General features: G+C 45.0%; 1 protein-coding gene across 4 annotated transcripts in view; it reads left to right on the top strand.

Moving 5' to 3' along the window:
* Window positions 1-20,266, top strand: part of PALD1 (phosphatase domain containing paladin 1) — a 100,898-nt gene extending 80,632 nt beyond the window's left edge. For 2 of the 4 annotated variants that reach the window (XM_033149095.1, XM_033149096.1), the window contains exons 19-20: window positions 8,123-8,278; window positions 19,885-20,034. In XM_033149095.1, coding sequence (XP_033004986.1) covers window positions 8,123-8,278; window positions 19,885-20,034 — 306 coding nt within the window. Of the gene's footprint in view, window positions 1-8,122; window positions 8,279-13,686; window positions 13,784-19,884 lie in introns of those variants that run through there. The other 2 variants (XM_033149097.1, XM_033149098.1) reach the window with 2 other exon arrangements.
* The last annotated feature ends 5,930 nt before the right edge of the window (window positions 20,267-26,196 follow it).

The raw sequence follows: 26,196 nt of genomic DNA, 5'->3' as shown, positions 1-26,196 counted from the left end.
GAAGGCTAGAAGCGAATGGAGGCTTTGTTAAGTCACTTCCTCCAGCCCTCATTTCCTAAGATCCAGCCCCTGAACCTAAAGAGATGGTGGGTGTTAAAGAGCCCAGCCTCTTGGCCTTCATACAAGCACCTTCTGTGTCCTCCTTTCTGGCATGCTCCCTGCAACTTTCATCAGGTGCGGTTACATTGGAAGCGCTTGATTCTTCTGATAAGTCAAGATCACGGAACAGCATCTGTGCTGGCTCGGGCTCTGCAGGCTCCAGACCACCAGCCTCCAGTTCTGTGAGCACCAACCTTTGGCTCTGAAACGCCAGCATCAGGAACGTGGTACAAGTCCACCCAGACGTGGCTGTTTCCTCCTCCTCTGACGCCAAGGCCATGACAGATTCTTGACTTGGATCCTAGCCTGCAGCTGACTTAACTATGAATCTATCCCAACAATGTGGCCATCTCTAGTTCTAATCCTGCCAGGATTTGCACTTCGGCTCCCTATCCACAACCCAGCGATGAGAGGTGACTCCCACCTCCAGGTGCCTCATAATGGTTGTGTGATACCTGGCACAATTTGTCATCTAACGCCAGGCCCACTTTTGCTCTGGCATCCTCCTTCCCCACTTGTGAATCTGAGCCAAATTCTGTGCATGCTGTCTGCTTCCATACAACTTTACTGTGTGGCACCTGCAGCTGGAAATGGCCATGCCCCTAACACCTGCAGGACTTTGAGACTAGGGCCCCAGGTCATAGAAAACACAGTCCCCTCATACAGCTGTAGGCACATCTTTTTGCTTTGTTTTCATTTTAAAGTGCTTATCGGGGGAATGTCTTACCGATACCAATTTTAATCCCCAAATGTAAACTCTGCATTGGCCTTCTGCCAGGCAAGGAACCCCCACCCATTGCAATCAGTGCTGAAAATGCACTGGCTAAAAGCATAGCAGATGGTGGCTATGTGCCATTTCTCTTGGGGTTGCTTCCTGTCTGGTGGCTACAGGCAAGCCAGATTTGCAAAAGTGATGGAAACTCCCTGCTTGGATATGAAGATAAGTTACCTGAAGAAATCTCTTGGGAGTAAATTTTCCTGTCCTGACCTTCCCTCTGTGTTTGTCAGTGACTCCCCTAAAAAACCTTCAAGTTGTGGGTGAGGCTCCGCTCTTGACCAGTGTAACGATGAGGCAAAGTGGTTGCTGGCAGAGAATCAGGTTAGAACCCCAGCCAATCCAAACTTCATCCAAAGTTGACAACCCAGCTGTCAACAGATAAAACTCTTTTGAATTTTATCAGTTCTGGACTTTGGTGCTATAAGGATACATCAAAATGAATGTGGCACACCACAGCAAAAAAACAAAACACACCCGCATAGCAAACCAAGTTGCATTACAGATATCACCCATTGGATGAAGAGAGCCATTGAGAAGCATCCACAAACCAAAGGTCTTGGAACTTCTTGGCTCATCTCAACAACTCAGGGCTTTTATTCATCGTCAGCGTGCTGCAAGTTTCTGAGAATGCCCATCTAAGATGAGAGGACAGTAAGCATTTTGGGGAGTGACACAGGATGCTGCTGCAAGACAGAAGGTGCCAGTTGTTTATATGACTTCATTGGCCCTCGGTACCATGGAGGATGCAAACCTTGGTGTCCAGCTTAGGTGGCATATAGAATAGAATTGTTGAGTTGGAAGGGACCCTAAGGATCATTTGATCCAACCCCCTGCAATGCAGGGATATGCAGATGTCCCATACGGGAATCAAACCTGCAACCTTGGTGTTGTATCAGCACCATACTCTAACCAACAGAGCTATCCAGGCTGGCAATATGAAGTTTGCTGTTGTCTCTTCAGGTTGCTGTTGTCTCTGTTGCCTGCTAACTCCACACTGATTTATTTGGCTACGAGTGACCACCTCTGGCCCTGCAGAGTGAAGAGAATAAGCCCTGTTATGTAAAGCTAAGCATTCCTATTTGAAGAGCGGAGAATTTTGTGCAAAATCAACACGCCAAAGCTAATCCAGCTACAGACACCACATTGCCCTGCAGAAACACTGCTGGTGAAAACCTATTGCCTCGATTACACTGAAACCCAAATAGAACTTGGGCATTAATCTTCAACCAGCATCTGGAGCCTGTCTAGCTGCATCTGAGCTACTGGCACATACCGCAGCTTGGCTGAGATCATCACATTTTCTTCCTTTGTTCTCTCTTCCCCTCCCCTAATATTTCTGGGCCGGGGAGAGCGTTTTTTGAGAAAACAGGCCGAAGCATTGAATAAGCTCTAACTCAAGTAGGAGCTTTCAGCAGCATCAAGTGTGAAGCTTACGTCGAAAATATACTGTTCCCTGGAGAAGTTTTTACCAAGCATCTTTATCTTGCTAGTGGATAAGGCATGAAAAGCTACACTTTCCCTAAAGTACTTTTAGAGTGATAGATTGGAGGGCCTCATTGGTAGGGGGAGAAGTAAGGCCCTTACTGGACTGTAATGGCTTCCAGCCCTTTTGAGTAGAGAGAGGGGGGGATATATAACTTATGTATGTAGCAGACAGATTGTCTGCTTAGAGAAACAAATGGCTTTAGCAGACAGAAATAATACGTAAGACACTAAGTACAGGCCCTAAATTTTCTCTGCCTGACTTGCCCTTTTTTCTTTTTTGATTCTTTAAATAAATCCTCTAACTTTTCTATTTATAATTAAGTTGTAAGACTCTTCTTTGATTAGATTGTTTTCCTTGGGCAAGAAAAATGAGCTAAGCACAGCAAATCAACACCAAACTGAACTTCCGTTTACTTTGATCCAAGTTCTATTAACATGTTTTACTCTCAAATGCCGTAGTTTTATGACTGTGGATCAAGATTGGTTTTAACTGTGCAGCTACACACACACACACACACACACACACACACACACTGTTCCCTGTTGATTATTTATAGAGAAGATTACTTCAATGCAGGATTTCGCTTCCTTGCCCTTCTGTTCTCATTGTTTGTTGTTTGTTGTTTGTTGCTTTTATTGTGCAAATTGTCTCTCTGGTTTTTACACCCGCCACTTAGAGCCAGGTTGGTTGAAGAGAGGGGAAGTAAGATTGTAGATTGGAATCATGTCCCCCCAAGTTAATTTCATTTCACACTATTTAAATGCGGCTGGCTACTTAAATGAAGATTGGTTAATTTCGGAAGGGGGAACCATTGGGTTTGGGTGGGATATGGACTCTAAAGTTCAAATGTTCAAATCTTCTTAACCGTGAAGCATACTACTAGGTGTCCTTGTAAGTTCCTTCCTTCTATCCTGAACAAACCCACAAACAAATTTAAGAACGATGGTTTCCTCAACCATTCCCTCTTTTTGAAATATCCCTTCTTTTTTTAAAAAAAATATGATGTTACAAATAGAAGGAAAATTTAATACTTGCCTCTGCGTCCCTAAAGTTTGATGCTTTGAATGTCAGAACTGTACTTTTGCTTAGCACAGAAACCATTTTTTTTTCAATGGACTTTTGGCATTTTTGTTTGTTTCTTGGGGAGATGAGTTGGGTGTTTATGTGTGTGTGAAATTGAACCTTTATCACTAGACCCTTTTGAAGCAATTGTGTGTGTTTAACCATGCAGATCCCCAAAGGGCATGAGAGAATATATAGCTGATAGGATATTTGGGACAGGAAGTGGGTTTTGGGGGGCAGGGGGACGGGTTACCCACACAACTAAGAGCATACCAGCATAGAGACATAAGGATTAGTATGTATTTCTTGGAAAGAAGCAAAGCATTTCTTTGTGTCCATGGAAAGACTTTAAATCTGAATGCAAGTCAATACTGTTCTGTTCTTTCAAGTGCCGAGAAGCAGCTAATGTTAAAGGTTTATGATGAAGTTTAATAAAAAGAAGAAGAAGAGAGAGAACTTGAGGCTGCACATTTTCACCTTTTTAAATTCTTCGCTTGGATATAGCCGAAGAAGAATTTCCCAATCATAAGCAGGATGAAATCAAAATCAAATGAGTTAATTGTGACATGTTCTAGTCTGTATACCACTGTGATTAGCAGCTCACAAATGTTATGCTTAGGGAAAAACCTGAATGGACTGTCCACACATTCCTTGTATTTTTGATGAAAACTTTTTGGGTTTCTTTTTGGACCCCAGTTGATAAGCTTTCTCTTTGCTGAGAATGAATAACATTAAATGAAGTAAGTGTGACTTCTGAAGGGAAATGGGAATATTTTTATGTGCTGGTTATTTTAGGAAGAAGGGACCTACAGCAATAGTGAGAAACCATATTCCAAATGCCAACCCGTCATATGCCAGAAACCATCAGCCTTTTAAGACCACCAACCTGACTGGGATGTTCTCTAGAGATACCTCTTTGGCAGATCGCATGTCTGAGGTCTCGCCACATGTAATTAGAGCAGCTTTGGAATGCTGTGAACTGTCATATAAATTGCCTTCCCAAGTCCCTTAACTCTGCCTTAAAATTGATCTCATGGTTTTCTCCTTTTGGGTACTGGCACATTTTATCTCAAGACAATACAGAGTTTAGTATCACTCTACTTAATCATTTAGTTTTGTCTCATGGATTGTTTAGATCATTTAGCTCATCAGAAAAGCCGTGTATTTTTCACAGTCATTGGGGCAGTGGACTGTAAGGAACAGAGGGCAGAAGAAGAGCAAGCAGATCTTCACTTTGATGTTTAGTGAAGCCAAATCTGAATTCTAAATTGCCAGTTAATAATAATAATAATAATAATAATAAGAAGAAGAAGAAGAAGAAGAAGAAGAAGAAGAAGAAGAAGAAGTTACTTACTTACTTATACCCTATCTATCTGGCTGCGTTTCCCCAGCCACTCTGGGCAGCTTACAACATATATGAAACATAATAAAGCATCAGAGATTTATAAAAAAAACTTCCCGATACAGGGCTGCCTTCAGATGTCTTCTGAAAGTTGTGTAGTTCTTTATCTCCTTGACATCTGAAGGGAAGGTGTCCCACCGGGATGGCACCACTACCAAAAACGGCCTTCTGCCAATTCCATCCCATGTACCTTTGGGTGACCCAGGTGGGTTACCTGGGATGACTCTATGCCTCAACTCTAGACTAAATATGCACATGCAGATGACCTTCACAGGTTTTGTAATGGCCACCACTGATTGTTGTATTCAAAGCTTATGTTTTTCCCAATGGCATTCACACATGATTGTCTGCTCGTAATCAGCTGCAGATGATTCAAGGGATGTACGGTAAGTCCAAGGATGAACCACTTCAAAATCTCACCAATTTTCACCAGAACCTACTTTGCACTCAGTATGCGTAGGAAGCTCTGGCATGAACTACCTTTCTGCATTTTATTTGGAATTCTGCAATGGAATGGCAGCACTGGGTTGGTTGCATACCTCCTGCATTTTTTCCAAGGGCGGCTTCTGCTTGTTTAGTCGTGAGATTAAAAGCGCCGGGGAGTGGAGAACCATGTACCCCGCCTTCAGCTCTGTGGAGAAAAGCCAGGATGTATATATATATTGCCAGGATATACATCTATATGTGTGTGTGTAATAAATAAATGCATTTACTGAAAAAGGAAATTGGCAATAAAAGTGGAAAATGAAGAATAGCAGCCGGTGAATAATGTTGTGCCGGAGATAGATGAAACGCAAGGAATTAGCCCAAATGGATGAAAAGTACCAGCCCACCGAAAAAAATAAAAATAATTACCAGGTCTGCTTCTCTCACACACAAAGGTTAATCAATTTGTTTGTCAGGAAGAAAGAAAAAGAACTATTTTATATAAAAAAGGTTCTGCTTGGTTGCCTGAAAGCAATTCTTACTCACCACAAACGAGTGGCTGTTTACAAGACTGCTGAAATGTAATGATTTAAAAGCCAGGCAGAACTCGGGGCAGATAGATACTGTAGTGGAAGAAGGACCTGGCAGCCGTTTGAAATGGGGAACGTCACAGTAAGATCAGGTTGCTACTAATAATGAGCTTCATGTCCTCTTCCTATGATTCTTTATGATAATATTCTGGCAGCTATCCCGCGGGTCCATTAATTTTTCAAGACAGGAGATCACAGAGTAACCGTTCTGCTTTGGGATTCTTAAAAGTTGTTGCATTGCAGTGCTGCAGTTGGACACACACGCGCACACACACACACATAATAAATACGTATGTTGCACGTGTGTTTAATTAGAACGAAATGTCTCTTGAGCCTCTGGGTTGTTGCCAGTTTGGGTAGCTGTCAATGGAGCCTGCTTTCCAGCTGTGCCGAGTCTGAGTCCAAAATTTGGTCTGTTTGTTAGCATTTGGAATACTGCAACTTCCATAGGCTGCATTCCCGCCCGCTCGCCTCTCCAATTAATATTTGCAATCTAAACAAAGCAATGTTTAAAACTGAAAATAGTGGCGTGTTGTGAAATACTGCCAAATCAAAACAAGGAAATAACGGCAGCGTTTGCCGCTGTTTGCTGTCGTTTATGCACTGGGGTGCTTTGGATACAGTTAAAAGCAAATTAAGTTGCGTCTAAACCCTGAATGAGCGAAGTGTTAAAAGAGGAGTAGCTGACTTTTCTAAACTGTTGTAGCTGGCAGTCCTATGCACGTCAAGGATGCCCCACTGAGCCCAATGGGGACTTAATCCTTGAGAAATATGTGTAGGATTGCAGCTATAGGGTGTTAGTTAATGGCCCTGTTTTCTCAAGCCCTCAGGTTCTTCCTTTCCAGTTTTGTGGTGTTTCTATTCTATGAAGCTTTAATTGGTGTTTTCTACTTATAGCAAAGTAGCTGCTTAAGAGGTCATTTTGAACTGGAAGATAGCTGGTCTCCGTGTTTGGCCAGAAACTATGAATAAAACCCTAGCACACCTCAGGCTTCCACCTCGGTGCCTGCTGCTGTGTGGTCATGACTCAGCTGAGGTCAAGGCAGGGACAGACGATAGGAGGGGACTAATTCTTGGTCATCACAGCCTTTCAGGAATAGAAGCACTATATAAAATAATGGCACCGTTTATAGCTTGGGGTGTTTGTGTGTGTGATTTTTTTTTTAATGCACATGTGTACGTGAAAGTAGATGCATACAATGCTGCTTTAAAAAAAACCAAACACTTATTTCGGAGGGGTATTTGTGTTTAAAAGAGGAAATAGTTTGCCTTAATGAGAGCCTGGGATGCCAAGTTTAAATGCCATCCTGTTTTAGCCACCTTCCAAACACTGCCGGTTCTCCTGGCATGAGAAGCCGGTTCATTCTAAGTTGACCGCAGCCAGAGTCTTCAAGGGAAGTTTCCCACAATACAGTTCCCCCCCCCATGGTTGCAGAAATTGCCGTGTGTGTGTGTTGGGTATGTGTATGCATCGATTTGTAACGTTTGCAAGTCTCTTTCCACACCAGCCCCATTGTCCCTTTAGTAGCCTTTGGATAATGTGCAGCCCTGGCCCGGAGGTTCTCCAGACCATCAGGCTCCTGCTGGCAAGGTTGTTTTCTATGCTTGGCACACCCCTGTACGGAGCAGTTTGTGAGCTACTTCCATAGAAGGGCTCCTGTGACTGAAGCATCCCACAGTGATCTTAAATGTCAAAGAGGAACTAGGGTTGAAAACAACTACATAGCGGCAGGCCCAGCCTTTCATCGAAATGCCACAAAGTACCCCGCTTTGGGTGGCAGGTCCTAGGGCAGGTGACTCTTAATTTCCTTCCATTTGTGGTGTTCAAAAGCAAAGTCCACCCTCCCATCCCCCCCAAAGAAAACCAAAGCTCCCCAATCTATGGTTTTGAATTTGGGCTTCAAGTGCAAAAGCATTTAAGGCCCCAGGGGCTTTCCCAGCCCTGCCCTGGGACTCAGTCTAGGATCTCCTAAATGTAAAGTTTCGGCCCTTTGCAACCTTTCTACGGCGCTCCTCCCATCCGACGGGCAGCTTCAGAGCTCAACTTCCTAGCACAGGAAGGAGGAGCCATGCCGCTGCAACTCTCATTCCACCATGGTCATGTCAGAAGAGGCCCTGAGCTGTTGCAGTTGTGGCACTTCCTTTGATAAAATGCAAGATGGCTTGCCCAAGTTTTGGGACTTGCAGGGCAGTTCTGCTGTCTGGTGTTGGCCCTTAAGCAATTGTATTATTATTATTATTATTATTATTAATAATAATTTTTATTATTTTATTTTCAGGGCAAAACAGCTAAGGAGGAGAAGGAGATGCGGACGTTGCAGCTGAGGAGCCTCCAGTACTTGGAACGCTATATCTATCTCATCTTGTTCAATGCATACCTGCATTTGGGGAAAAAGGACTCCTGGCAGAGGCCTTTCAGTGTTTGGATGCGTGAGGTAAGCGCTTTTCCAACACCATTCACTTCTGACCGTGCCAAACAATGCCCTGAAAAGCCCAGATATTAACTTTGAAGGAAGCACGCCAACATGTATGCTTTTGTCTGATGAGCAGCTCGCCATTCAAACAATCGCAAAGTCATTATTGTCATTATACTGCCGTTTCCCTGCGATGCGACATTGGTCATCTATACTGTTACAGACAAGCCACCGAGTTGCTAACTCCAAATGCTAAGCACTAACACTGGCCATTTAACAGATGTTGAGATTTGTGAAGGTCGCTGATTTGTCTTGTTACGTTTTGAACTTGCTGGGTGTTTTCCCAGCCTCTGCTGCTTAATTGTCATACTTATAAAAAAAGAAATTGCAGCCATGCTTTTCAGTATGTAAAAAAAAAAATGACCGCCGGAGAGAACTAGATTCTAACAAAATCATAAGCTACATGAAAGTGCTGTGGAAGCTTTAGGTATTGTTTCTGTTGCATATCCCACACACTCCTGTTTAAGTCCAAAGTGTTAGCCATGCAGCGCAATATCTTTGCTCCGCTGGATTGACTGCAGTGAGCTTGACCGCTGCAGGATCGGGATGATGAAACGCATATTAGGCTGTTGGGAGACCCATTACCTTAAATGTCTACATTGTATGTCTGTTCAGTAATGGTGCAGTGGATGGTGACCTATATGGGAGCAGCATTTTAGGGTCTTTGGGTTTTGTTTCCCAAGCCTACATTTCTGCCCTCTCAGTTTCACCAGTTGCTCATAGCTGCTGCTAGCGGTTCACCCAGCTGTCGCAGAGAGCTTTCCCAGCCTTCCACCCCACCCATCATCACACCGTGCCCTGGGAAAAAATAAAAGCACAGCAAACACAGCCTGCTGCTGTTGCATTCCTTCTGGATTGATTCCCATGGAAAACAGCTGTTTTTGTATTTTGTTTTATTTTATTTGGTTCATTGTCCTCGGAATATCTTTTTATTTAGTAAGCATATCTGGCAGAAGTCTCATCTGAGTGGCTTCAGTTGACCAGGAGCTGTCGAAATGCTCTGGCTGCAGGCGCACAGCTTCAGCGGGACCTAGCTCTTGGTCGGCCAGTAGCTCTGCAAGAGCGCCACTTTGAGGGGAGAGTTGGGGGGAGTTGCTGAAGGGACCTACAGCCCCATCTTCCTCTCTCCCTGGAGTCCACATGCTTTGGGCCTCTCTTGGGAGCAGCCACAGTTCTGCTCTTGGCAGCTCCAGCTAAAAGGATGGAGGCAAGCTATTCATGGATGCAATTCATGGCTCCACGATTGTATGCATAAATAGGGTTCTTGACTTCAGTAGGTAGGGGTGCACACCTGGCACCTGTTTCCATAGATCAGGGTGTGTGCTATCCAGACCTGTCCCAACAGAAACCAAGAGGCAGCTTCATCCGTTACTTAGGTTATTATTTACATGTCATTAGTGTTACCTACTAACCTAGTCTTCGAGACCAGTGTTCTTCGACCTCAAATGTTGTTGTCCTGCAACTCCCATCTTCTCCCTGACCATTGACTAAGCTGGGTGGAGATGATGGGAGTTGTAGTCAGACAGCACCTCAACACAAATTTTAAAAATGCATTAAGAATCAGATCAAACAACTTCACAAAAAATATTTTCTGTGTATAGGATGCCCCCATGTATAAGACACTGGGGGGCTCAAATTTAAGAAACTGGGGGGAGATGGCAAAAGTTGTTCAACTTTTTACAGAGGATTGCCCAGAGTTTTTTTGGGGGGGGGGATATTGCTGAAAGTCGCTCACCCGTGTTGTAATGCCAGGAAAGGAAGGTGCAGAAAGCAGGGGAAGATAGGTTAACCAATGAATCAAACAGTTTAGCTTCACCAACCACTGCATGGAAAATACAAGCCAAATATATTGCCCCACATAATGACAAGTATGCCTTTCTGTCTCCAGTGTGTCACTTTGGAATGTTGTCAATGCAGAGGAGTAAGTGGAAGGGAGGCGTTTTAAAAGCAGCTATATGTTCTGGTCAATATGGATGTTTCAATCAGCGCACTGACACGGAAAGCACCCAGTTTTTAAATCATTCGTGGAAATGCTTAATTCCAAGCTTCGCCGACCCTCCAGATATTTAGATACTGTGCCTCTGCCATGTGTGACCCAAATGAAATAACGCAGCTAAGGGCCAATTCACATACTAAGCCGCCTCATCTAAATTCCCCATCATATCCAGCAAACTTTGCATGGCATGCAGTGGAGGAGCAGGGGGACCTTCCTTTTTCTCCAGTTTCCACCGGTAACTACAAATGAGCAGGTTATTAACAGACAGCTTAGTGAGGGCTACATGCAGCCGCTTGTCTGAATCATCCTGCCGAGTGGCAAGGAGAACATTATCACATGCTCATACCTCATTGGAATCTGGGAAGCTGTAGAATTCTAGAACTGGGTTTCCCCACTGATACGTAAGTGTTCGCTGGAAAGGGGAACTGGTAGCCTCATGCTGGGGGGGGGGGTGCTTTCCAAAACAAAATGGACTGGGGATTTTCTAGGGAGGACAGAGTACAGAATAGTAGCCTAGTATTCTGAGTGCTGGAGGGAGGTAGGATTAGATCAGCTAACAGGACAGCTGGCAACCCGGAAGAATTTCCTCTCTGCAGGTTGAAGAACACATTAAATATTTGGGGAGCTGAACAAAAAGGAGATCTGAATATCAAGACGCCATCCAGAATAGCAGCAAGATGGTTGCTCTAAGTGGCATTGTGACAGAGGGTGGAATTCCACATTGCTGCTTCCCGAGTGGAATGATTCCTCTTCCTTCCCTGCTTTTGCTGTTCTGGGCTCCTCCTGACCCCACAGGGTCAACTGTGGGGGGCGCACAAGGGAGGGGGGAAGCCCCAGTGCACAGCTGGAAGTCCTTGCACAGGAGGAGGCATGTTAGGAGAAACCTTCCCAGAATCTCCATAGTGCTGCTGCCTTAGCTGCTGGGTGACCTTGGGCTAGTCACACTTCTTTGAAGTCTCTCAGCCCCACTCACCTCGCAGAGTGTTTGTTGTGGGGGAGGAAGGGAAAGGAGATTGTTAGCCGCTTTGAGACTCCTTTGGGTAGTGAAAAGCGGGATATCAAATCTAAACTCCTCCTCCTCTTCATTCAGACAGGAGATTTTTGTTATGTTTAAAGCCACCAATTTTGTGCTTAAATAGAAACATTTTGGGTTGGAAGGAAGCCACCCAAATACATCTAGGCGTTTTGCCCTCTCTGTCTCATGCTGCTACCATGTCATGTTCTCCCCTCCAAATATTGGTCTCGTTTAGTGCCTCCTCATTGACTGCACTCCCAGTTCCGTCCTCGGTTGCGCACTCTCTCTTTCTCTCTCTGTGTGTGTGTGTGTGCGCGCGCGCGCGCACCTCCCACACGGTTGTTCTTTCCTGGTTTATCCAGAACTCCCACAAATACTATTCTTTTTTTCTCCTGCCAGTCTTTGAGAGGCACCTCAGTTTCACACATCCAAGATCTAATTTTGTCCTGGAGAGAAAGAATTGTGGTTTGTCCGTAGATGAACTCCCTGCTATTTCTCCGTTTTGCTCTCCCACTCTTTCACTCAAGCAGCTTAGAGAAGATGGAATATCATTGTGTTAACCTGTCAGGGCTAACCTGCTACACTTAGCAGCTAAAGAAGATATGTGTGTTTTGAGTGATTCTTGTTCCTTCATTTCTGTGTGTCTCTCTCTCTGCTCCTCCAGGCTGCTGGTTTTCTTGCAAGTGTATTCTGCAACATCTCATTGATTAAATTAGAGTGTATTAGTGGTGGATTTATACTGGACCGTCCACACTTCATTCTGCTTTCTTAGTTGTTCTGCGATGCTTCCTCGGTCTTACTGGAGGGGCTGTCTTGCGCTATAATGCAGCAAAGGTGGAACAAAAAATAAACCGAAACCTTCATGGTGTTATGGTGTCAGGAAGTTATGAGGACATACACTGATTGGAAATGAAACCGTACGCCCACTCCAAAACTTTTGCAGGCACAAACAGTGTAAAAAGTGGGATCACATATAACCTCTGCAGTATCCTCCTGAGCACAAATCGTCATGAATGCATAATAAGAAGGATGTCTGGAGGGACTCCAAATCATAGGCACCTTCAGAATTCCCTATCTGAACATCAACAAGAGCAACAAAAGGCTCATAAAATACACTTCAGAAATTAGGATGGGTTAATTTCCTGGACATCTTCTGGACCTCTGGAAAAAAACCAGTCTGTAGGATTGGACCCCCTATTCCTGGCATGCAGCAATGATGCCCTCTAGAACAAACTTTCTCAACCTTGGATCCCCAGATGTTGTTGGACTACAATACCCATCATCCCTGACCGCTGGTCCTGCTAGCTAGGAATGATGGGAGTCGCAATCCAACAACATCTGGGGACCTGAGGTTGAGAAAGGCTGCTCTAGAAGCTTTTAATCCTTGCTTTAATTCATGCTGCAAATGGGGTCCTCCTTGCCTCGTGTCATGCTGTGAAAAAGCCTTGTCAGTTTCTCCTGCTTCGAATAGCAGAAGTGAAATTAATATTGTCCACTTGCAGCATTGGGGGGGGGGGGGTAGCAGGGATGGAAAGAATGGGGGAAGGGGAGTGAAATCTGCACTGCTTCTTTTCTAGCACAGAAGTGTGCATCTACCTCTACCCTTCTCCAAAATAATACAGCTTCATTGTCACTTTCTGAGAGACTCTCAGAAAGGGGAGAAATAGGCACATTTGACTTTTTGGTATTTGCCATTTCAGTTAAGAGCCTGTGTACCATATCCCAGGACCAGATCTCAGTCTGCTTTCCTTTCCCATATATTCTCCCTCTTGCCCCACTTTTAATCATACTGCCTCTTCCTCATCCTACCTCTTCCCTGCCACTTCCTACCAAACTTTCAACCATGTCCCACTTTTTGTTTGTGGTGCATAGGAAGGGGGCGGGGTGGAAGACACAGAGGAAAAGGCAGTTCTGCCCTTGTTGTAAGAATGTATGTATGTATGTATGTATGTGCCGTGCATGTCATGGCTCCCTATTGTTTCCAGCTCTGCTCTTTCCACAAGTGAGGTTTCGTAGTGTCTGTGGCTTGGCGAATTAATCTCCATGCGGTTTGGTCAGATGGACATACACAGAAGGGAATGGAATTCATGTGCATTCTTCACAGATTACAGCTGATTCATCAGCTCTCGCCACTTCGATGCGCTATTTTGCTCTTCTCTCTCTCTCTCTCTCTCTCTCTCTCTCTCTCTCTCTCTCTCGCTCCCCCCCCCCCCTACTTTGCTGAAGAGAGCTTAGTGACAGCAAGAGGGGAATGTTGTTGCTGGATAAACCTGGGGTGCTGGTGAGGATTGCAAGAGGAGACGTTAAACTCTCTCCCAGACTCCCCTACCTACAGTATTGGCTGCATTTTTTTGGCAGCTCGTGCCGAGAGACCAAAGTGTGAACACATCTTTCAAGTTTTCCTAGGCTGCATCCCTGTACACAGGGGGACTGGCTTTTGAATTAATACGTACAGGATTGCACTGTGAAGAGTACTGTTTTCTTGACAGGTTTTGTAATCTTATTTTACTTCTTTTTGCACGGGACAGTTGGGCACAAGAAGAAACCCCAGCCGCACAACAGAGCGTTTCTCTGGTACAGTAATAGAGAACAAGCAATATCCATTAACACTCCCCAGATTCCACATGTATCTGAAAAACTCATGCATGTTTAAAGCATGGCATACAGACTTCCATCTCAAGAGGATGTAGTCTTGCCATTTGTCTTAGAAGTAGGTTTCCACCTAGGGGGAATATTTCTCCTCCTTTGTGTCTGCCTGCTGCTTAGGTAATGGATCCTTGCAGGTACATTGTTCTACTTCAAACAAGCCACGCTGCTTCCTTACCCACAAAACAAGTCCATTGCAAAGAAAGTTGACCCCCTTCTCATGCCCACTCTTCTCCAGAGACAGTGAATTATTTTGGTGTGAGGTGGCTTGGTGGTTCTGTACATCTCCGGAGAAGCAGAATAGGAAGCCATGTCACTATATTCAAAGCTGGGCTGAGTTGCTCTTCCCAGGGGATGAGGTCATGTTGAGGAAGTGAGGGAGATCAACTCCAATCCATTGCAGTGTTTGCCACCAAGGCACAGAGTCCCCCTGTTTTCTTTCATAAGGTATCAAAGCTGTCCCTTGAAAAGCATCCTCCTTTGCCCTATTATTCCCAGGCACAAAAGGGTTTTCAAGGCCTTTCATTTCATTGGACCTTTGGCCTTCCCTCTTTGGTTTTTTATTTTATTTTATCAGCACTCTGCCTGTGCTGTGGTTGCCCCAGCGCTGCAACTTGAAAGGCTTTGTAGAAGCAGCCAGCAATGTTGATTGAGCTGGGGTGGTCCCCTCATCCATCTCTCGCCCTCTCTCCGTTTGGAAATGAGAGCTTTTTGTGTGCATGAGAATGGGAGAGGCCTGGAGAACTGTTGGCCGATAGAGCACCACCTCTCTCTTTTGCTCCAGTAGAAAGGAACCTTCCAAGGCATCCCTCTGCAACAAATTAACCCTCCAATTAGCCTCTTTGGTAAGAGGCGCAAACGACAGCTCCACATTTTACGTGACAGGCATGATTATGCAGGTGTGCCAATCCGGCACCACTGTTTCCTGAAACCAGTATGCAGAATGTGGGTGACATCTCCATGTTTGCAGATACCCATAAACATGCAACCTGGAAACCACTTGAAAACCATGATCAGACAGCAGTTCTCAAATATTTTCCCCTCCACCCCAACCACTCTAAAATAGTTGGGGGTCTTCCATTGTTTTCCTTCCGTGCCAGCATTGTGATCAAACCATCAGCATGTTATGAAAATCATGGGTGTCGTAAACCAAGCCACTAAGAAGAGCCCTATATGAGTGGAGGTTGTGGAACAGAAGGGGTCTGTGGACCACAGCTGAGAACCTCCAAGCAATTTCAGGAGGTGTACATACGCTTGCCGGTTTAGGATTACACCTTGCATCAGATGAAGTGGTCTCTGCTCTACAAAGCCTTTTCAGGTGCCAGGAGGCTTGTTAAAAGAATAATTCTGGAACTCTAAATCTGTCTGCGTATGGAGAAAGATACAAATTTCTTATTGGAAAAGCCGGCGTGTGTTCTGCCTCTTCGACTGCATATTTTAAAACTCAAGCGAGGCAAAGTCAAAATGAAAAAGAGGATTCCAGTTGCTGCTACCAAGCTTGCTGATCTTTGGATCAATGATTGGCAGCTCCTAGGCCAAATCTGGCCTGTTGACCATTGCCATGTGGGCCGCCAGTCACCAAGAAGTAAAAGAAGGGTGTGTGGAGGAAGCAGCAGCAGCTGCAGCCTTGTTAGAAAGAAACTAAGAAGCTGCTTTAGACTTTGCCAGATTATTAGTGCACCTAGTCCAATATTAGTGCACCTAGGTCCAATTAGTGCACCTAGTCCAGACAATTGGACTAGGTGCACTCTTCTCTTAATAGGTAGTGGGGTCTTTCCCATCGCCACCTGCCTAAGATTATTGTCACTGGAGATGCCAGGAATTGAACCAAATACATTTTGCATACAAAGCATGTCTCTCCCACCCCACCCCACCCCGGATCCTTTTGGAGGATGGAGTAGGAGGTCTGATTTTTTTTTATTTTTTTTAAAAAAGTAGCTGAGGGTTGGTTTGGTAATGCTGTGTTTGCAGAATGCATCTGTGATCATCAACTTCCATTGAATTTTGAATATTGTATTGCTCTGAATGTAAGCCATGAGATCTCTTCAATCACAACTTCTCTACCCTAGAAGACCACGCTCAGGTTCTTTTACAAGCCAGATTTGGGGGGGGGGGGAGAGAGCGAAGTGTAGCCTGTGTTCAGTCCAATATGTTATTCACTGAATAGTCCCAAGGGAGTCACCTCCTACTTCAAAAGACAGGGTGTTTGCGTGTTTTGAAACACTCCTTAGCATGGGCAACTCCACTGCAAATATAGCTCCAGTGGTTAAAAATAATAATGAGTGGAATTGCACAACAAAATAACCGTTCGGTGACGGGAGAAGGTGAAAACTGTGCAGACAGAGGAAAGCGGTGTGGGTGTCAGAACGGGCTCGTTTTATCGGTGTCCTTGAGACGAGCCTCTGTCCCTCTCCTGTTTGTGTCAGCTCTAAGTGGGGAGTCGCTGACTGGCGTGTGATGGGAAAGCCTCGGCTCCTCTCCGTCTCAATTAGCTTTGCTAATTCATATTGGCATGTTTGATCTCTTTGGTGAGAGATGAAAGGGGCATCTGCCAAATGTGGTTACAATCAGAGCCCCGGCCATTCTTGGTTGAAGGGACTTGCTGGAAAACGACATTCACCCCGCATGCATGTCTGGGGCGGGGAGGAAGCGCTGGAGGGGAAATGAATGAGGGTGGGGACATTACCGGTGTCCCATCGATGTACAGCATGAAGCGCAGAGGGAGAGAAGGAAGGAATATTATCTGCACGAGCTCACTTTGTGCTTGGTTAGAAAGCAGAATGGAGCTGGAATGTGCTCTGGTTGCTGAACTGAGATAAGTCGAAGATGGTGGCCCTTGTTTATTTCATTCTCCTAGGGGAGAAGGCTTGGGAAGAAAGCTCAGTCAGCGTCACTCTTTACTCCTGACTTGAGCAAGTTTCCTTGAATCAGGAAGGCTACATCACTCCATCTTGTAGAGCCCATACCATCCAAGGGAGTTTGTTGCACCAGGAAACTGATCGAATAATGTTTAGACTTCTAGGAATACTGAGAACAATGATAAGCACTGGGAGTTCCAAGCCCTGCTTGGCACCTTCTGATCCATCAGTAACTCACCACATGGTCCACCTTGAAGCCTAGGAAAGGTGACTTAAAAAAAAGAAAAGAAACAAACATGTTGACTTACAAATTGCAATTCCTGGTTTGTTTGTTTTTTAAGCCTTTGCCGATCATTTCAAACACCAGTCACTAGATGTTTGCAAGAGTTAAATTTGTAAAAGCTGCAATTTTCTTCCATAAAATTAAGAGCACCCACATGAAGAAACCTACAGACTGCTAAACTAATAACTTCTTAGCAATTAAATCAAAAGATAAGGATTTCTTTTAGAAAAAGAATTTGCTTGTTCCAATTAATACAGAGGGTTTTTATTTTTAAAAATTGTATTAAAAATTAATAATGTATGCACATTACATAACAAAAAAAATCCAGAAAAAACGAATACACGTGGAGCAAATTTATGTAAGTGTTCCCTATAAAATACATATGTTGTCCTGCTTCTAAAGAAATTGATTTAAAAAAGATGTTTCTATATGTGTTACATCACAATGTTTATCTAATAGTAGTCAGGCTGAAAAATAGTTTTTCTATAAATTGGTTATACAATGAAAGAATGACAAACTGTCTCTAAACATCTCTCCACAGAGAGGTATGAGTCAAAGGAGAAGCCCAATCATGTTCTTTGTTAGCCGCAAATTTTATAAAGCAAAGCCAGTTCTCGTGAAATATACCTTTCTTTCTAGGACCGCGACCTCTTTGTTATTTGCTTGGCCAGTTTCTCCATTATCACTAGACACAGGGGTTAACATGAGGTTATGAGTCAATCTTAGTGGGCCAGACAGTTAAAAGTTTTTTTCACCACACTACCTTAACAGGAAAGCCCTCCAGAAGGAAGAAAGAGCTTCTGGAAGTATGCCTTCTGGCTATGAGCAAACGGTCCCAAATAGATGGACCAGAAGTTATTTAAGCCACATTTGATTTGATAATGCTTAGAAATTTCCGCTAACCCCACCAGCAAACATGAGTATGTTGACGTCACCAAAAGCAGCCTTTGCCAAGCTGCAACCCTCCAGATACTTTCAGCTACAGTTCCCATCGGGGCCAGCTGTGGCATGGCTGCCCTGCCTGGGGCTGATGGGAGTTGTAGTTCAAAACATCTGGACAGCACCTGGCTGGCAAAGGCTGCTCTAAAAAACGTCAGCGGCCATGCGTGCATTGTTTGACTGTAGGCCTTGTCCTTTTTTCGACATTCCCCATTTTGACTAAGGTTGCATTAACATGAGGAATGTATTTCCAAGACTCCATCCTGTACCCAGGTCTCGTATCTAATCTCTTACATTTCGATAGCAAACAGGCTTGCAAATGGGAAAGGCAAACCCTAATGGAGCAAGATTCATAGCCTTAGATGAACTAATAGTTAAGCATGGATAATGGTGAAAATAGATTCTGCGGTGAATCCCAGTCGATTGGTCATCTGAAAGGTGCATTATAATTTGCTAATTCTTAGAGAGGAAAATAATGGAATAGTGTCTGTCTGTCTGTCTCTCTCTCTCTCTCTCTCTCTCTCTCTCTCTCTCTCTGTGTGTGTGTGTGTGTGTGTGTGTTTAACTAAATCTATTTTCATACCACCGAGATAGATAGCATTTCCTTATAATACATTTTGTATTGCTTGGAGTCATTCTCTGGCACCTGAAGCTTTGATGAATGGATGGGCGGTTGGCATGGGGGATAAGAACGAAAGTTTCAGGGAAATAGTGTGGATTATGCCTTTCTGGAGTGCTTGGGTAGGAAGTTCTGGCTTAAGAACAAGCATGGAGAGGAACACAAACAAAGCAGATGTTCGCCTAATCCGCCGCTGCTGCAGCAGAAGTAAATGAAACATACTCTGAATGAGTCTCTGAGCTCTCCTCTTGCATGTATCTGAAGTGGGTCAGGGAGACATCCCAGATGTTCCAGGAACAGCATTTCCTTAGGTTTTATAACCCATCACCCCCCCTCCTCGCAGCCTCCTTAATACTGACTCCCGTGCATTCTTGTTGTGAAATAACTTCATAACAGCAAGAGCATGCATTTCCCACAATCTGAATCTCATGTTGACAGAGAGAAGGAAACAGATGCATTCGTGTTTTCTCTCTAAGTGTAAAGCCAATTTGAGGTTTTCTGGCCATTAGTTTCAGCACATCTTTTTCTAGAAAAATAGCACCGATTGGGGTGGTTGTCCTAGCTTGGTGTGGGAAGGGGAGAAGGAACAATAGCAAGAAGAAGGTAGACATAAAAGTGGGGACGAGAAGCCACTATGGTGGATATACACACACACACACACACACACACACACATGCTTAAAGGTGATGTGGCAGAAGGGAGAACCCAAGATGAAGTGCTGCAGAGTGCAGAAGCGACATTTGCAGGAAGCCCCTGCAAACACTAGCCGTGTTGAATTGGAGCAGGGTCCAGGTGTGCACACGATCGGTGCTGTTTGCAGACATGTCTGAAATGGAAGGAAGATACGGCAGTGTTCTTTAACATGCTGCTAACGATGCATACAAGCAGTTCTTGCAAGAGATCTAACTGCCAACTGCAAAGGACATTTTGGGCCATTCCTCCTTTCCTGACCTCTGCAAATGACTTTGCCGTTGCTCTCCAGAGAACCAGAGCTGCCTTGCTGTTCCTTGCCGCCCCCAACCCCCATATGCTGGTCATTTATTTAGGATGTCGCCTCATCTTGTCTCGTCCCGTCCCCTGTCCCTGCCCCCCACGCTGCAAAATGATGAGGCATGCCATCTCTGCAATGTGAACACTTGCTCGCCTGTATACATGGAGGAATTTAAGAGTATATTTCCCTCCCTCCTTTTCTTTCCCCTCCCTGCTTCCAGGTGGCGGCCAAGGCTGGCGTCTATGAGGTCCTGAACCAACTGGGTTTTGCCGAATTTGAGAAGCTGGAGGACAAGCCACTCTCCCAGCTTCGCTACCGCTGGCAGGAGCAGAGCCGAAGTTCACTGCCGTTCCGGGGAGAGTTTGTTTAGGACCTGGTCTTTTCCAAAGCACAGTGAGGATCGCAGCACTTCTCCCCACACGGCTGCATCACTCTCTTTGCTTCTCCAGGTGGATTTTTTTAAAGACTTTTTTATATATAAATATAATGTGGAGAAATACGTCTTAAGGGAGGACTGTGAATTGAAGAAGACATTAAGCTGCCTTGAAGACGTTTTCGTAGGGTTCGTTCAGACACAATAAAAATAAATTAAGATAACTGCAGACGAGTGTCGAGGCAAGTGATGTGTCCTTCCCTCTCCCTCCCCCCCGAAGTCCCTCCCAAAATGGGAGCTATCCTGCCTTATTTTTACCCCCACCTTCCCAAACTTTTATCCCCTACAGGTCTGTTGTATACTTCACGTGTTAAATAATATGCATGTGCAGGAAAAACATACATGGCATTGCTGCGTTTGGAAGTGGACAGTTTGGGATCGTTTTGTCCTTCCACGTGAATCTCTTGATATTTTTTATGATGAGGATTTCAATTTGTATGGTACCCTTTTTGACGGTGCAAGGAGCTACTGCTGTTAGAGAGTTTGGCTCGACAAAGAATGGGAGAGGTCCACGGGGGTGTCGCTCTGCATATCTGTCCCATGGAACATAGGATGGAGAAAACATGGGATGGTTGTGCATGTGTGGTGCTTTCTTCATCTGCCCATTGAGCGCAGCGGAAGACTGCTGTGCACACATGCCTTCTAATCTCAGTCTAGATCATGCTATGGTAACCTATATGGCCCTCCATAGAATCCCATCATCCCTGTCCATTAAGCTATGCTGGCTGGACCGAATAGGAACTGGTGGAGTCCAACCACAAATAGAGGGCCACAAGGTACCTATCCCTGGTTTAAATAAAGACTAGACTCGCCATTAAGGGAGCATCTTTCTGTTCACAAGCAAATGCAGGACACTAGAGAGAGGGAACTCTTCTGCAAAAAAGAGGAGACACTCTTGACACACTTGCCCTGTTGGAAGGAAGGGGAAGAGCATTGTATGCACAGGTTCTGCTTGTGGTTCTGAGGACCAGGGTAAGTAAAGTGACACCATCCTGGTGGACCTGGTTGAGGACTGGTTGGGGCAGTGAGTAGAAAGACCCTGATTTGCAAAAAGGCATGTCTGAGCAGCCAGAAGTGAATAAGTGTGTCAAATTGTTGTAAACAGTCCATCTTTTTGGCCATTAAAAATTGTTTTACGGAGCAGACTGGAAATAAAGAATCTGATTTCAAGAAATGTAGTAGGAGACACAGATAATGAAGCAGGTCATTGGTCCATCTAGCTCAATATTGTCCACACTGACTGGCAGCAGCTCTATGAGGTATTGGGCAGAAGGCTCTCTCCAGCCCAGCCGCAGATGACCTGGGACCTTCTTGCATATGAAGCCAGTGCTCTGCCACTGAGCAACAGTCCATCTGACATAAAAAGAAGAAGCAAGAGCATCTATCAAATACAGGGAGAAGAAATTTGCAGCAACTGAAAGGTCTAAATGTAAAGACCCCTGTGCACAGCTGGGCCCATTTCTATGCATTCTGGTACACTAAAGATTTCCTGTTTCAATGACTGAGCCTCATGTTGTACCCAGGGGCTGTTGCAGATGGGGCAGCACCGAGTCTGATGTAGGAGCAAGGATGCTCCTATGATGTTCAAATGGTCCTCGTGGAGAGATGCAGAAAACGCCCACTTTCTTAAAACCAGGGGTCTTCACAGAACAGAGAAGTGGAGGAAGCTTTGGTCCTCTAGATGTCAATGGGCACCAACTCCCACCAGCTCCTGCCAACATATCCAGTGGAGAGGAATTATGGGAGTTGTGGTCCAGCAACATCTGTGGAGCCACAGGTTTCCCATTCCTGCCTCAGAATGGAACAGAGCTCCCTTCTTCCAAAGCCTCAAACCCATTGCATTGTGCAGAGCATGTTTTTTAAAAAATAAAATAAAAGAAAGAAATTTATTTGCCCAGGTAGTCTGAAGTGTGCGACTTAGTGATCAGATTTGCATCATTTCTCCTGTGTTTGCATGCGTTATTTTGCTTTGCTAGAAGCCCAACAGGGTGCTAACTTCTACCTCCAACTACTGGAAACCTGACTCAGCCACTTCTCTGGCTTTGGCAATTTTCTGAAGGCTTTGCCCAAGCATACTTTTGCACCCATGAGAACCAGAAAGATGCTTTAAAAAAAAACACAAAAAATGGAGATTCCCAAGAAGCTGAATTCTGTTGTGTGTTTATCTCTTATGTGTGGCGCTCTCTCTCTCTTAATCCTCTTGCTTTTGAACCCCTGTATCGCGCACAGAGAAGCTGTGACTCTTCAGGTGTTGGTTCAATGCACCTCCCATCATCGCTGCCCTTTAGACTTGCCAGCTCAAGCTGAAGGAGTTGCAGTTTTACATTTGGAGGAACACAGATTCCACAGCATTTACCTAAACAAGTAGAGCCAGCTGTATTGGAAATTAGGTGAGGTGCATCAGAAAAAGCAAACCAGGTACTTGTAAAATGACAACAACAACCCTGCCTTATGAATTTGGAGGATTACAATTTTATGCGGATGGTAACGAAAAAAGACAATGCATACAACATTTCAAAACAATACATGAATGGAAAGGAAGGATCAAAGACCTGGGTTAGAATAATGGGAAACAGAAGGGATGTCAGTCATCATACCCACAACCAATGGTGTAAATCATATTGGGGTTCCCGCCCCACTTTTGGAGTAAGCTCTGCCACAACTACAAATTCTGAACGCCATGTGCTGAGTATCTTGCTTCTGGGAAGGAAGCAGCGTGGCTCTCCTCAAATATGAAACATCTGATGTAGAGTTTTATTGTTCTGGTGGGATTTTTAAATATTTGTTTTTTTTAGCATTTGAATAATTTACAGGTGATGTCACTGAATAATGGACTTGGTACAGTATGTAGCAGACCGTTTCTATTAGCTGTTTCTAATGCAACTGTCCAAAAGCTAGAATCTTACTCCCGTAGACACTTGTGAACTGTCAGAAGATATATTGTGATTCGGGAATAAAAGGAAGCTGCTGTATCATATTTACGGAGGTGCACTGTGCATGTGTGTGCTTGCGCGCACACAGTTTTGGTTCGTATTGCAAAATCCGCTTGTCCTGCTTCTCCAGTCACCATCTGGAACGTGGAACTGAGGCTGCATTACTTTGCAAGGCAACTGTTATATACTGTATTACTTTAACTATGTGCTATGTGAAGACATGGGTGGCGCTGTGGTCTAAATAATAATAATAATAATGATAATAATAATAATAATAATACTGTATATTCTGGCATATAAGACTACTTTTTAATCCAGGAAAATCTTCTCAAAAGTCGGGGGTCGTCTTATACGCCTAGTCGTCTTATACGCCGGAAAATACGGTAATTTATTATTTGTACCCCGCCCATCTGGCTGGGTTTCCCCAGCCACTCTGGGCAGCTTCCAACAAAGATTAAAAATACGTTAAAACAGGGCTGCCTTCAGGTGTCTTCTAAATGTCAGGTAGTTGTTTATCTCTTTGACATCTGAAGGGAGGGCGTTCCACAGGGTGGGCACCACCACCGAGAAGGCCCTCTGCCTGGTTCCCTGTAGCTTTGCTTTTCGCAGTGAGGGAACCGCCAGAAGGCCCTTTGACCTCAGTGTCCGGGCTGAACGATGGGGGGTGGAGACGCTCCTTCAGGTATACCGGGCCAAACCACTGAGTCTCTTGGGCTTGCTGGTAGGAAGGTTGGCAGTTCAAAAACGCACGATGGGGTGAGCTCCCGTTGCTCTGTCCCAGCTTAGCAGTTTGAAAGCATACCAGTGCAAGTAAATAAATAGGTACCGCTGTGACGGGAAGGTAAACAGCATTTCTGTGCGCTCTAGCACTCGTCACGGTCCTCCGTGCGCCAGTAGCGGTTTAGTCATGCTGGCCACATGACCCGGAAAACCGTGTGGACAAACGCCGGTTCCCTCGGCCTGAAAAGCGAGATGAGTGTCGCAACCCCATAGTTGCCTTTGACTGGACTTAACTACCCAGGGGTCCTTTACCTTTTATTTTCCCTTATGTGAAGAAGTACTTTCTTTAGCTGTGAACCTTCCAACATTCAACTTCATTGGCTGTCTCCAAGTTCAGTTTTTCTTGACACTGTCAAAGTCAGTGATATCTTGGAGCGGAAGGGGAGGGGAGCAGACAACAGTGCTTAAGAGGCAAGATCCGACCCCTGAACTGTGGTTGTTAGCCACCCCTACTTTAAAGGTTGTCCCTTTGACAGGCACCGGATGGTACGGACACATTCCTGCAGGTGCTGCTGCTACTTTGCGGTCAACCTATGTCAAGGTAGTCGGCAGCATATCGATCGCTTTACGAAAATTGCCTCGCTGCATGTGGGGCACTGTGCTATGGTGATAACTTGTGAAGCGAAAACAGCAGCAAAATCCCAGCCTCAGCCACGGATCATCTAGCATATGCTGGAATCGGACCATAGTGAGGTTAAGGATATGAATAAAAACCTCCGAAGCCTGCAGCTTGCCTTGAGATCTTTTGTTTTGTTGGGGGGGGGGGGCAAAGGAGGAGGCCAAGGAGGATGGCGATGATGCATGAGGATTGAATTAAACAAAAGAGCAGATTATAAACTTTCCCAACAATGGCCCTTTTGTGAAATAACTACCCACTTCCCCTCCAGCCATGCCCCTGTCACTCAGCAGAGATCTTTGGAAGCCTTGCTCTAGCCTCCCTGTGCAATTAATTAAGCCGTAATTGCTTCGGAAGTCCACGCTTTTGATCTTATCCGTGTAAATGGAAAGCTTGGATGACATCACCTGGAGGCTTCCTCTTCATTTACCAGACCCACAGCATTAGGTGGCTTTGATAAGCCTCTTTTTTCTTGAGCTTTCAGCTTCCCTCTCCCTCCAGGGTATTTTATTTATACCATTAAAACGCAGTTTAATGAGACAAAGCGGAAGGGCCGTAGCTCAGTGGGAAAGAATCTGTTTGGCCCGCAAAAGGTCCCAAGTTCAATCCGTGACATCTCCAAGTCGGGCTAGGGCAGACTTCTGTCTGGAACCCTGGGAAGCTGCTGCCAGCCAGTGTAGGCAGAATTGAGCTAGATGGAGCAATGTTCTGACTCTGGAGAAGGCAGCTTGCTGTGTTACTAATTTCAAACAGCCAATTCTTTGGATTTGGGGGGGAAAGGGGGGGCATAAATGATACCAGTTAGTTCAGGAGGACTGGTACAGGGAGTTTTAGGAAGTAGGTAGAAGGAAGAAGAGAGAGAGAGAGAGAGAGCACCTAAACTCCAATGAAATGTTTATGTAAAGTGAAAATGCTGCTAGCTTTCTCACTTGCTTTCCCCCGTAACACCAAAATGTTTATATATAGCCTCATGTTGGCTGAACGAAATCCATTTTAAAAATAACCTCCAAGTGGAATAACGTGATCTCACTCACTAGATTAGCAGCTTGTCCCATCGGACAGCCTCCAAGCTCTTTGGGGAATTGCTTATCACTTGCATCCCAAATAACTGTCAGGAAGCAACTTCCGCTCCTGCCAAATGTCCCAAGCCCAGGCAAGAGCTCATAAAACCTGTGAGCTCCAATTACTCCAGGGGGAAAAAGGAGGGCATCCCTGATTCCTTCTTACCAAATGTTTTTCATCAGTGGTGGAAGTTGGGGTGAAAATGCTCCAGCAATATTCCCTCCTCTGTGGTAGTGGTGGATGACAATCTTGTGTGCCAGCAGCTTCTCTGCTAACAATGGGAAATGCCTTTCGCCAGAATGACTGGGAAAGTGGTGTACCTACAGAGCCCCCCCCCCCCCGGAAGATGGAGAGGAGATTTGCATCTATGCAGATGAAATGGAGGGGCAGGATGCGTGTTGAAAGTTCCCTTGGCAGAGAAACACTTAGGGCTCATCCACGCTTCTGCTTGTTCCACGCATAGATGGCACGAGTGTGGGATGCAAGGGTCTGAGTGGTGGTGTCTTTGCCCATCCTCATTTCCCCAGGAAACCCACTCTTTAGTGCTAAATTGGAGCAAACATCCATCTGGAGAAAACCCGGCTGACGTTTGCTTCAATGCAGCGGTAAAGATTTGAGTTTTCCCGGGAGCAAGTAGCAGGGCAATAAGTGTGGGTGAGAGCTTGTAATCAAGTATATATGTATGTACCTAAGCAGTTGACTTTGATA

The sequence above is a fragment of the Lacerta agilis genome, chromosome 5, assembly GCF_009819535.1.
Source record: "Lacerta agilis isolate rLacAgi1 chromosome 5, rLacAgi1.pri, whole genome shotgun sequence".
NCBI lineage: Eukaryota > Metazoa > Chordata > Lepidosauria > Squamata > Lacertidae > Lacerta > Lacerta agilis.
The sequence above is the reverse complement of the archived record's forward strand: the minus strand, read 5'-3'. Positions and strand labels throughout refer to the sequence as shown.